Source organism: Falco peregrinus, chromosome 6 (genome assembly GCF_023634155.1).
Source record: "Falco peregrinus isolate bFalPer1 chromosome 6, bFalPer1.pri, whole genome shotgun sequence".
Lineage (NCBI taxonomy): Eukaryota > Metazoa > Chordata > Aves > Falconiformes > Falconidae > Falco > Falco peregrinus.
The window spans coordinates 47,819,076-47,832,247 of record NC_073726.1 but is presented as its reverse complement, the minus strand read 5'-3'; the positions used below and the strand labels follow the sequence as shown (position 1 = coordinate 47,832,247).

At 35.8% G+C, this 13,172-nt stretch overlaps 1 protein-coding gene across 1 annotated transcript in view; it reads left to right on the top strand.

Moving 5' to 3' along the window:
- Window positions 1-13,172, top strand: part of CFAP54 (cilia and flagella associated protein 54) — a 118,698-nt gene that overhangs the window by 16,264 nt on the left and 89,262 nt on the right. The window contains exons 9-14 of the mRNA XM_055809189.1: window positions 6,318-6,516; window positions 7,592-7,687; window positions 8,832-8,944; window positions 9,062-9,230; window positions 9,896-9,981; window positions 11,993-12,127. Of these exons, the coding sequence (XP_055665164.1) occupies window positions 6,318-6,516; window positions 7,592-7,687; window positions 8,832-8,944; window positions 9,062-9,230; window positions 9,896-9,981; window positions 11,993-12,127 (798 nt within the window). The remainder of the gene's footprint in view (window positions 1-6,317; window positions 6,517-7,591; window positions 7,688-8,831; window positions 8,945-9,061; window positions 9,231-9,895; window positions 9,982-11,992; window positions 12,128-13,172) is intronic.

Here is a 13,172-nt window from a genome sequence, read left to right as displayed (position 1 = left end):
GTTCTGAGTTTGCCCTGATGTGTTAAATTACTGTGAAGAAAAAGGGGTACTTTGAAAAAAAGCTATGTGTTTTTAAATTTATTTATACTTAGAATGGAGAACTCTCTTAAGTCTTGAGAAAGTATTTTTGAAGGCCACTTCATGAATTAGAGAAAGACATTCAGGGTACAAAGTAGACTTCTAAGGAAGTAATGAATTTCCTCAAGTTTCACACTTTCCTTGTGCTGTTTTCAGGCAGTGTCAAAAACGAGTTATCCATTGGGATAAGGATTATAAATAAGCAGAGAAAATGCTTTTTTGTGTGAGTGCATTGTCCCTTTTTTGGTCAGCATGCAGACTTCAATATATCAAACTTTAGCAGTTAATTTTATCTTTATGCCATTATGCTACTGTGTGGGTTCATAATGTTTATGCATCTTACTTAAACTGTATCACCCATTTTTAGTCATGAGTTGGCAGGTCTTTCAAATTCGAGACCTTTCCTAGATACAGGACTGCACAGATAGAACAGAAAGTTCTCATGTTGATTGAGGATGCTTTTGTCTGAGTGGTTATTCCCTTTATGATGGACAGGTGGTTGTTCTGTTTTCTTACTGTTTGCAACTGTGATTTAAATAAATTTAATTATTGCAGTATTCCGTAGGAAGCTGGCAGAGGAGAGTGACTGAAAGTACTAATCAGCAAGCTCCCCAAACCACGTTCTTTTACTGGAGTAATATTGCCTACTCATTGGGATGCTTTGCACCCATGTAAGCAAAAGATTGTGACCTCTTTGCATTGTGACGCCCTCTTGTGATAAAAACCATTATTCTGTGGAATGTTCTTAGCTGATGGTGGTATAACTGTAGATAGTTTGATTTTATTAAGTAAATTATTTTCTTTTGCAAATACTGCATTATGAAGAACAGTATCACAGGAGTAAGGATGTTGGTTGAATGGGACTCCTGAAAGTCATTTAGTCCAGCCTCTGACTTGAAATATGACTTTTGCCCATGATATCTCAAATTAGATGTGGCTTTGTCTTCAAAACCTTCAATGAATAAGATTCCCTAGTCAATCTGGAGAACCTCTTCCAGTACTGCCCTACTTTCCTAGTTAACATACTTTTTCTAGTGTCCAGTCTGCAAGTCACCCCTGATGCTTTCAGAATCATCTGAAGTAATCTAGTCCAGTCCCCCAAAGTTGAAACTGTGGTCATTACTCCTTGTTACACTGTCTGTTTCTACTCAGAAGAGCTTGGTCTGCTTAATTTTATCACTCTTCAAGTAGTTGTAGGCAGCTATTAGGTCACCCATTAGCCTCCTGTTTGCCATGCTTCCTCAGCCGATTCTTTTGTGGTTTATGCCCCTAAATATCTTGGTAGACCTCCATGGGACCCTGTCCTGTTTCTTAGCATCCTTCTTACACAAAGGAGCCCAAAACTGTAGAGCCCCATGAGTTCTAAGTAACAGAAGAAAATAACCTTTCAGTGTGTTGTACACTTCCCCTAGTGTATCCCAGTCTGAAGTTTGCCTTCTTTGTGACAAGAGGACACTGCTGGCTTAAGTTTAACAACCAGGTCTTTTTTGGCAATGCTGCTACTCCAGAAGCTGGTTTCCAATCTGTAGAGATGTATTACTCCCCAGATGCAGAGCTTGGCACTTCTCCCAGTAGAACTACTTCCTCAAGTTTCTCAAGGTCTCCTTGGACTGAAATTCCATCATCCTTTAATTCTTAGGATGTAGGTATAGATCCATTACATATGTACCTCATAATATAACAGCAAAATTGAGGAACCTTTGCATTTTTAGAGAGACAAAAGGAACAAGATACTACAAAATGACATCACCTTTGCCACAGTTTATCTAATGCTAGAACAGATTCAAACATTCAGACCTGAATTAATAGTTTTAATCTGGATTTTTTTGTTCATAATTATCTAATTTGTTCATAAAATACTTTGGGATAAGCTGTATGTAAAAACATGTACTGCACTAGGTACAGTAAAGCTGAATCAAAAGAACAATGATGTTTTTTCTGTCTTAAAAAAAAAATAATATTGGTCAATTTTTATTTAATTATTTCTTTGCTGTTACTCCCTAGTATGTTAGGGTTTTTTTAAAGAAAATTGGGTGTATTAGAAAGACTTAACAGAAGCAACTAAGATTGTTCATTTGAACTACTTCTGGTTAATAGTAAAATTATAATGAAGTTATACCAAAATGTTACAGATATGATCTGATTGTATTGAACACTTCTGTTACATTAAGTTACTTATCAAAGCCTTTTGAAGTTTCAGTATTCATTTTCAGAATGAAGTAAACTTACTTCAGTTTCAAGTATGAATTGTAATTAATATTGAACAGCTGTGTGGACAGCACAATTGACCTGTTTCAAAACTTACTTACTGGAAATATCCAAGATAGGGCCCGGACTTCAGCATGTTCAAGTATGTGTGGTTTGCACATATAAGGGTACTGGTCAACTTTCTCAAGGTCAGTTGATTCTGGAAGACTTCTGAAGTTCTGAATGATGGTCATCTGAAAGTCTGGCTGAACCATTAGGATATTAGGAACTCAACATGCTTTCAAATAGGGCATCTGCTCATCAGACACCTGTCAGGTTAGTAGGAACCTTTGTTTGTCACATAGCAGGAATCTCATATATCTGATCTCCAGAAGCTTGAAAAATCTTCAGTAGCTAATTTTGTTTGGCAGTATGTTTGACTGTCTGACGAAACCGAATGCCTGAAGTTAACAACAAATTGTTAGAAATTACACTGTTCATAACTCCCCCACTAAAATATTTTGCTTCTAAAATGTGTCATAACAGTTTTCATTACCTTATTTAAGAAGGGATTATATTGAATGTTCATATTTGTTTCTGCATGCCTTTTGTAGTTTTTTACAAGATTTGTTGAATGACTTAAAATCTGAAAGCACTGTTTAAATAATTATTTCAGAATATTTTGTAGGTTTATTAAGTGTCAAGTAAATGCAAAAATATGGGAAATTTATTTTTGCCTAATGTTTTGACTTTCAAAACAATTTCCTTTTTAAATTATACTACATTGTACAGGTTCTATAACAGGTAGAATAGTTATATTTAGAGCTCAGTCCAGCATGTTACAGAGTACATTATGCTTGGATTATCAAGGAATTAAAGCTCTTCCTTCTAATCTAGTATGTGCGCAGTGGAATATGGTTTTGTACTTAAATTACCTCAGAAAAGGGAAACAAGCTAGTCTAATTATTTAGTTTGTTAGCTTTCACTCTGAGGTTCTTTTACACCAGTGCAATATTTGTTTTCTGAACATGAAAAGACAATGCTTATGCAAAAATAGTAGTAGTAAATTACATGCCTATTCTGCTCTGCATTTTAATGAAGGTATTTAAACAAAACCTGCAATTTGTGCTTATCCTATCCTGGAATATATGTGATGTATATTGCTTTCTGCTTGCATAGATCTGATTCCGACTTGGCTCATAAAAACAAATCCACAGTGTGTGGAAAAAGATATATTGAATACAATGACACAAAACATTAAAATAAATGTGTAGTTTGCTTTGATATTTTTTTAGTCTGCTAACATTATTATGATATTTATTTAAAAAAAATGTTGAAAATTTGGTTTTGAGTTATTTTGTTAGGAGAATGTGCATCACAATCACAAAATGGTTGAGATTGGAAGGGTTCACTGGAGGTCTTCTGGTCCAACCCCTCTGCTCAAGCGGGGCCACTTTGAGCTGGTTTCCCAGGACTATGTCCAGTCAGCTTTTGAGTATCTTCAAGTATAGAGACTCCACAACTTCTTTAGGCAACCTATATCAGTACTCAGTCACCCCCAAAGTGAAAAAGTGTTTCCTGATGTTTAGAGGGAACCTCAGATGTTTCATTTTGTGCTCATTGCCTCTGGTCCTGTCACTGGGCACCACTGAAAAGAGCCTGGCTCTGTTGTCTTTGCGCCCTCCATTCAGGTATTCATATACACTGATGAGATCCCCACTGAGCATTCTTTTCTCCAGTCTGAACAGTTCCAGTTCTCTTAGCCTTTCCTCATAGGGTAGATGCTCTAGTTCTTTAAACATCTTCGAGGCCCTTCTTTGGACTTTCTCCTGTATATTATGTGTCTCACTGGCGAGCCCAGAATGGACACAGTACTTCAGGTGTGACCTCACCAGTAGAGGGGAAGGTTCCTCTCCCTTGACCTGCTAGCAATACTTTGCGTAACGCAGCCCAGGGTACTGTCAACCTTCTTTGCTGCAAGGGTTCATTGCTGGCTCATGTTCAACTTGGTGTCCACCAGGACCCCCAAGTCCTTTTTTGACAAGCTGCTTTCCAGCTGGGTGGTCCCCCAGCATGTACTGGTGCATGGGTTTGTTCCTTCCCAGGTGCAGGACTTTGCACTTTTCTTTGTTGAATGTCATGAGGTTCCTATCAACCTGTTGAGGCATCTCTGGATGGCAGCATGACCCTCTGGCATATCAGCCACTTCTCCCAGTTTTGTGTCGCCTGCAAATTTGCTGAGGGTTGTGGGAGGCATTGTCAAAGCCTTTACTGAAATATAGGTAGACAACATCCACTGTTCGCCACTGCTCTACCAGGCAAGTCATTTCAACATAGAAGCGTATCAAGTTGATCAAGCATGACTTCCCCTTCTTGAATCCATGGTAACTACTTCGGATGGTTTTGTTGACCTTCATGGGCCTCAAAATGGTGTTGTGATTTAACCCCAGCTGGCAACCTAGTACCACACAGCTGCTCACTCACAATTTCCTGTCCCCTGGTGGGATGGAGATGAGAATTGGGAAAAAGGTAAAACTCGTGGGTAGAGATAAGAATAAATGAATAATTGAAATAAAATTAAATATAACAACAACAATTGTAATGGAAAAGAGAGAGAAGGAAAGAGGAATAAAATCCAAAAGGAAAAAAAAACCCACAAATGATGCACAATACAATTGCGTACTACCCACTGACCAATGCCCATCCAGTCCCCGAGCAGTGATCACAAGGCCCCAACCAACTCCCCCAGTTTATATAGTCAGCATGATGTTCTATGGTATGGAATATCCCTTTGGCTAGTTCAGGTCAACTGCCCTGGCTGTGTCCCCTCCCAATTTCTTGTGCCCCTACAGCCTCCTCAATGTTGGGGGTCTGAGAAACTGAGAAGTCTTTAACTTAAGTATAAATATTAGGTAGCAACAACTGAAAACATCAGTGTGTTACCAACAATATTCTCATACTAAATCCAAAACATAGTATTTACTAGCTACTGAAAAGAAAATTAACTCTATCCCAGCCAAAACCAGGACAAATGGTTTCTAGGATTAGTTGCTCCATCAGTATCCGATATTAACTATCTTTTTTGTTTACTTTTACTATACTTGCAGCAGAAATAGTTCCTCTTGACAGATAGTTATAGTATTGATGAGGCTGGCTCATTATGTAAGTTATTTGAAAACAAAAATAACTCATTAACCTTAATACTTTACATGCTGTCAGATATTGAACAGATCAGTCTTTTTCCATCAGGAACACATCTGAGCTGGTCTGTAATTTGGAAGCTAAAATAAAGGATGTGGATCCAGCAAAGCAAGAAAGAAATTCCCACATTTTTGTCTAGTTAAATGTGCCTAGGAACAGATCTGGTGGTTTTATTTAGGAAAGTTCCAAATAAATAGAACTGAAATGTTGATGGATTATGAGCAACATTTTAAAGTAGCGTATCTCTGATTTACTTTATGTCTGGTAGTGGTTTGATAACCATGTAAACAAAACATTGAAATAAAATTTTAGAATATTTTCTTACACAGATATCTGATTTCTTAGTAGTTAATACTGCAAATACATTTTAGTGTGTTCTGCCTTGTAATTTTATGTTATGCTGTTTGAAATGTGCAACTGAGAGACTATAATAGTATTTCACTTTCACTGCAGTGCTGAGCACCCTAATCTTTCTCTGATTTTCTGCAAAGTGGGTAGGACTTAGGTCTTTATGGTCAAGTTTGTATTATTATAAGGAGAGATCTGGGTGGCTTTAAACTACATGGCCTTAATACTCTCACTTATAATTTCTATTGTATTGTTTTCTAAGTGAAATACCACGCAGCAGTGTGGTTGCTATGAAATTATGGCACTTGAGTCCTGTACCTGCACATGAGGTTTTACTGTGTCTTTGAAGCATGAAATTCATAACAACAATATATATTACAGTATATTATTTTCTGTTTTAAACATGTACTTACTTTGTGATGGAGAACTGTTTTGAAAGAAATCTTGCTGTATTGTAACTCAGATTAGATATTACAAGGCTTACATTATCTTTTCTTACTTAGTTGCCATGGCCTCGCACTATTACTGAACGGCTGCTGACAGAAATGTTTGATGGTGTGGCAGCTCAATTCCTGGCCATCCTGGAAGCTCTGTCTGATAGTAGCAGGCGTGTGTTGCACCCTGTTCTACCTGGTCCTGATGAAGTGGAAATTTGTGATGTTGTTTCAGAGCTTCTTTTTGCAGGCTTGGAAATCCTCTCAGGTAAGAGCACAAAGAAGCAAAAGAGTGTTGGTGAGGAGGCCAGACTTCCATTATATTTTATCTTTTGTTTGTATAAAAGAAAGAACTTGCCTGAAGGCATATATTTCATTTATAACAATAGCACCTATAGAAGCAGGTAAACTTTCTTATCTTCATAACTTTTAAAATAAAAATCTGGGTTGATGTCTGTGGTCTGTTGTACCAGTAAAAATCTACAGTAATAGACATATGGCTTTTCTGAATACAGTGGAATTTACTTTCTTCATAGCAGCCCGTATGGTGCTGCACCTTGCATTTGTGGCTAAAACAGTGTTGATAACACACCATTATTTTGGGTATTGCTGAGCAGTGCTTGCACAGCACCAAGGCTGTCTCACCAACCCTCCTGCCATCAAAGGCCAGTAGGCTGGGGACGGGCAGGAGGTTGGGAGAGGGCATAGCTGGGACAGCTGACCAGAACTCACCAAAGGCTATTCCATACCATATGACATCATGCTCAGCAATAAAACTGGGGGCTAAGGGAGAGGGCAGGGGGACAGTAGTGGTTATAGTGTTTGTCTTCCCAAGCAATTGCTACATATCCTGAGGCCCTCCTTTCCAGGATGTGGCTGGATATCTGCCTGCCTATGGGAAAGAGTGAATAAATTCATTTTTTGCTTTGCTTGCAGACACAACTTTTGCTTTTCTTATTAAACTGTCTTTATCTCAACTCATAAGCTTTTCCATCCTCTTTTCTCCCTGTGTCCTGTTGAGGAGGTGCAATGAGAGAGCAGGTGGGTAGGGGTCTGGAAGCCAGGCAAGGTCAACATACCATGATCTTTTATGTAACTTCTTTTTTAAGTCACTCAAAGCTAAATTTAAAAACTTGAGGGAAACACTGGACTTGATGATTCCTTCCAAACCTTTTTTTGCTGGGCTGTGGGTTGAATATAGATATACAGGTATTTTGTTAGTAAAAGAATATATATAAACTAAATACACTTCAGAATCGTATTTTCTTGATATGATTATGGGCTAATTGCAATACAAGTAAAATACAATATAAACTGATTTAATGAATTGTCTATATTAAAAGGTGGAGTGAGCAGTACTAGTATTCAAGGAAGTCATTGCACTGATCATTTTGGTATAATTAATGCATCATCAACCCTTCTGCAGTTGATACTGACAGGTAAACTAGCTTCAAATTTTCAAAGGATTCTGTACCCAGTGATGAAAATACTTGGTGAGCAGAATTAATTTTCATATTAGTAGCAGTTCTATGCATAAAGGGACTGCAAAATTCTGTCCTCGTTGCATGAGATATGCTTGTTTATACATGTAATGTTAAGATATTCAAAAGGGATTATGTACAGATACAATCATGATTTTCTTAACACAAGTATTATCTAAATAGCATGTAGTAATATAGAGACAATGTAATCACATACTGTTCACATAGCAGTTGATCTAGATATGTTAATGTCTCTAAACAATTATTCAAAAGCCAAATACTGCAATAATGTCCTGGTACATTCTTATGGAAGTGAAGTGGGATGCAGGAACATAAGGACTGTCGTAAGCTTGTTGAGTCCTTGGACCAATCATTGTGCTACTTTGGAAAATAATAGCTGTCTATTACTAAGTTAATATTGCTAACATCTTTTAGGTGAGTGACCACGTACCCAGGTGATACAATGATTATGGCATATTCTTTGGACTGCAGAACACTGCTAAATATATTAACTAAGACACTTGCTTAGAGTTCCAAGGATTGGGAGATCCCCTTTCTGCCCTACTGTGGTTTGAATAAACTTGAAGAGTGAAAATATAGACTTCCTATGTGTACATACACATTTTTTGATACAGTAATGAGAAATGCTCACCTATCTGGCAGAAAAAAATTTCATGTTTCTATGCATTTTTTTAAACTAAATTTCTGATAAGAAGGGTCATTATGGGGTGATACTCAGATTTAAGCTCTTTCTGCAACACAAAGGACTAGATCCTTGAAAGTCTCTACATAAGTACATTATTATCAGTAATAGTAGAGCCTTTTTGGAATGTAACAGGACATTGCAGATACATCATTAAAGTAGTACGTAAGCATAGACATTACAGCAAAATAAGAAATCTATTGTATATTGTAGAACTATCAAAGCATATGTCAAGATTGTGCTGACTCGTGGAGCTTTATCTTTGTATTTATCAATACCCAAATTATGAAATTAAATTAAACTTCAATTAAATATCTGAATATATATATATAAATATACATATATAAAAAAAATATATATATATAAAAAACTGATAAAGTATTTTTGTCATCATTGCAGGAGAAAAGGGAGTGTCTGGAGATGCTGCTGTGAAATTCATAAAATTAGCTTTCAGTTATGAAGAGTGGGATGTGTTTGATTCTGCTATTGGATTTGTTGTTAATTTTCTTCAGGTAATCCAGATGCTATTTAGACATTCTTTATGTAGTCTTTTCCTATGAAGGTAAGGAAGAGTATTCAAAGTACATATTTTTTAAGACAAATTTGTATTGTTTTCTTCTTTTAATTAGGCTCAAGATGACCCAACATGGAAGAAAGCTGAAATGGAACTCAAACTTCTTACACTGATGCAACCTTTACTATTTCCAAGAAAATTTAAACATGATTTTTCTATTAGTGAAAATAATACCAAAGAAGCTAGGATGCCTCATGGTTCTGAAATGAAGCAAACATTTGGAAGTGAGTGTTGTTCAGTTATGGCTGTGTTTACATTTGAAATATTTTTGCAGCAAGAAATTTTGTTTATTATTTAAAAAGCTATGTAACACGGTGCATGTAGTATTCTATGACAAAAACTAGCAATTGAGAAACAGCCACCTACTGAATTTTTGTTTGCCAAAACATGACTTTATACCATTTCCCTTGTGTGTGAAAATGCATGATGCATGTTAAACTTATTTATATGCAGATGTAAAATGGATGAATGCCTATAGAGAGATTTTCAGGACAAAAGCAGAACAGACATGTTTAACTTCTTTTGTCTGTTCTTATACTTCACTTACATAGAATTTCTTGACTTTGAAGCAAGAAAAACTTCTTAAAGCAACTGCAGTTTAATTCTATGACATTCCAAAAAACTGCAAATATCTTGAAAATTTTCTGTTTTCAAAAATAAAAGTGCTTACTTTCCACAGAAGGGAATAAAATTGGGAATACCTGTCCCCTTTGTATTTACTGTTTCTTGGACCATATTATCTGCTGGCATAAACTGGTAAGTCAATTCTCTCACTTGTTTTCAAACACAGGTTTGTAACTAGAAGTAACCTATTGCCTTTCCTTTTCTTTGTAACTAGAAGTAACCTATTGCCTTTCCTTTTCTTCCTTTTGATAAATGTTGAGTGTAGAGGGTTCCTTAAAGTGTGGAGAGCCTTCTCATGAACTTATCATTTTGGCAACAACAGTGTTTTCCTGTGTCTCCACATCTATGCAGGTAATAAGAGAATTAAAGACATTTCTTCTCAATGAATCACTTAATCTGTAATGAATGCATATAATTTAATACCAAAGGAATCAGTTGCATGATTAACTAACAGCAAGAATATAAAAAAATGAAAAAAACCCCTACTTATGAAATGTCATAACTTTGTGATTTTTGTTTTAAATATTTGTTTCATTTTTTTTTTTTAGTTGATGCTATGTAATCAGGCTACTTTAAAATGTTTAATAGATATTGAATCTATTTGGAAGATGATAGGGCTAATTGCATGTTTCGGCTAATCAAGCAGAGATCAAATTTCTTCAAGTATATTAGATATAGGTTGGCAAATATACTCAGCTGTAGAAAACACATCTGCAATATTTATAGATATGGGAGCAGTTACTTTAAGGAATGATAATAGCAGAGGTATGTCTGCAATTTAACATAAATGCTTACGGCAAACAAACAAGCAGCAGCAGCAGCAAAGAAACCAGAGAGTGGAACTTTTTGGTCTGAAGTTTCTACTACAGAATAATCTAGTTACGTATCTGATTGTTTATTCCCAGAGTAACCACTTTTAGTTTACTTGCTCAAACTGAGATTTCCATTAATGTGCTACTGTGAAGGGAAAAAAAATACAGTGCAATGTCTCCACTAGCACTTACATTAAAACAGTTTGTGATCCAAAAGACTAATGAAAAATCTTCCTTAGAAAAAACCTGTTCTGATAACATGGCATATGTCTTAACTGCAAAATTTATCTTAGTTACAATTTTAATATTGCTCCAATTTGAGGTTAACTGGAGACACACGTTTCTAGATTTAGTGTAATATTTTCAGTCAATATACTTTGCCTGTGAGATAAGTTATACCTTTAGAGAGCATGATTTGTCAGGTTTTTTACATGACCACTCTATCATAGAGACAGGTTACCTGGATTTAAACTCTTCTGGTTCTTTTACACTTTCCCACAAATCTCCTTGGTACCTAATCTGTCCAGGGAAGAAAGACAAATTCTCCTCTGATTAACAGAGAATTCACTGATGGTGAAGTTACCTGATACAGCTGAGCCAATCTAACAGTTTGTTGCCACCAAACAAGTGGCAAAAGTAATCTTGATTTACTTCTTTTTCAGTCCTTTTCTCCCCTCTCTTCTCAATATCAATATCAATATCATATCCCTGAAATCTTACACTCGTACCTGTATGAATGGACAGATAGTGTGGATATAGCAGGCCTGAGTTTCATTGCACCTGAGGTACTCATCTAACTCTGGTATAAATGACAATAAAGATGTGTACTAAACCTTAATCACTGTTCAGAATGTGTTTAACACAGCGCAGATGGACTCTATGGACTTTTAAAATGTGTTAATTAAGAATTTTATTTAATAGAGTTTTGATTTTTTTTCTTCACTAGCTATAGATGTGTTTTAACATTTCTTTCAGTTGTTAGATATTGCACTCCAACATTTTTTCTAGTTGTTTAAGCTGTTTTTCACTACTCCCTTATCTGAGATGCACCAATAATCCATGGAAGTACTCTGTCAATGCAAAATGTAACCTACTAATTTAGATCTTCTGCAAATATTTAAATACTTCAATAAAAAAATAAAGCTGTTAAATTGCATTACTTAGTTTCCCCAGAATGTATTGACTGTTGTAACAATTTGCAGATAGTTAATTTGCTTGTCTCTCCGATGTAATTTTCATCTCACTGCTTTCCTCATCTGTGTTACTTTTAAGAGCTTGAAAATAAAAAAAAAAAAAAGAAAAAGAAAAAAAATGATACCTCTTAAACCACTTGTATTGTTGGGAGAAGAAAAGCTTGGGTGGTCTACCAGAAATTATGTTTTAAAAAATATTTCCTAAGTTTTCAAAATGTTGTTATCCCTTATAAGACATTTAAATATGATAATGGTTTATTTACTTATTTTGAGAAATTTCAAAACTGTTTATGTACTGACTGTTTTGAGAGTATATACATACCTGTTTCTACAATTATATCTTCTTTTTCTTCCCAGAATATCCAACCTGACGAAGAAATACTTGTTGATGTGATAATGTTTTTGTGGCAGAAGTGTAAAACGGGACTGCAGCAAATCCAAATGAGTGGAAGTGACTACTTAAAATATGTCCACAAATACAAAGCTTACCAAGTACTCCTTTATTATAATGTATTTATTTTAATATGAATGTAGCCTGCTTTACTAAAGCCAAGATAAAATTTTAGTGTCCAGTCTAAGTACTTTTTCATATGGTAAAATGCAGATAAGTCTTCACTGAAAATATGAATTGTAGATACACTTTGAACACACTGTGCTCCCATATGCCAGTATCAAAATACCTCTTAGCTTTTCTCTGTAAAGTAACGCGTTCCCTGCCAGTGGGCCATAGTGGAAAGAAGCTAAAATAGTGAAAGTATTCAGGCATGATGTAATAGAAGCATTTGGTGTGTTGTGGTGGAAAATATCAATATATTTCAAGAAAGTTCCCTAGATTAGTTGAACAAAGTGGCAAAAACCTTGAAAAAAGCTTAACAGAAGGGAGATGGGGTTCAATAGTATTTGGCTTACTGGATGGAGCCACAGCCTTACCTTGAACTTTCCCTGAGGCTGAGAGGCTCTTGGTGAATGCAGTCTTCCGAAGGGTAATTTACGCTAGTTTCTCTGGGCTGCCAGTTGATGCTAACCAAGCAGTTCTGGAGGAGTTAATTTTGTATTGTGATCCCTATAGTAAAATTGTTCAGAGATTCACCAGAAGGTTACTTTGCAGTTACTTTCCTTGTGTGTACAACAGCAGCATTCACACATCTTACACTGTTTAAGTGGGAAGATATGGGGATAAATGAGAGGCAAATGACCAAATCTGCTGGAAGGCTTACCGCACTATGACAAGATATGAAAGTTGTGCCCGTAGAACAATCATAAACCTTTCTAAAATAATAAAAAATAATACTATTCTAAAATAAAAAAAGTCTGCTATCTGAAGAAATAGGAGCTTTGGAGCAGCATAAATTCAGCATCTTAGGCTGGTGGCATTCAAAAAAAGAAGCCAATTCCAGGAAGGGAGTTGTGTCCATGTTTGTGAATCTTTTTAAACAATTTTGACTGCAAACTCCTATCTACCTCTGCAATACATAAATATCTTCCAAAAATTTCTTTTAACTCTGTCTTCATTCTTTTTCTTTTTCCTTCCCTCATT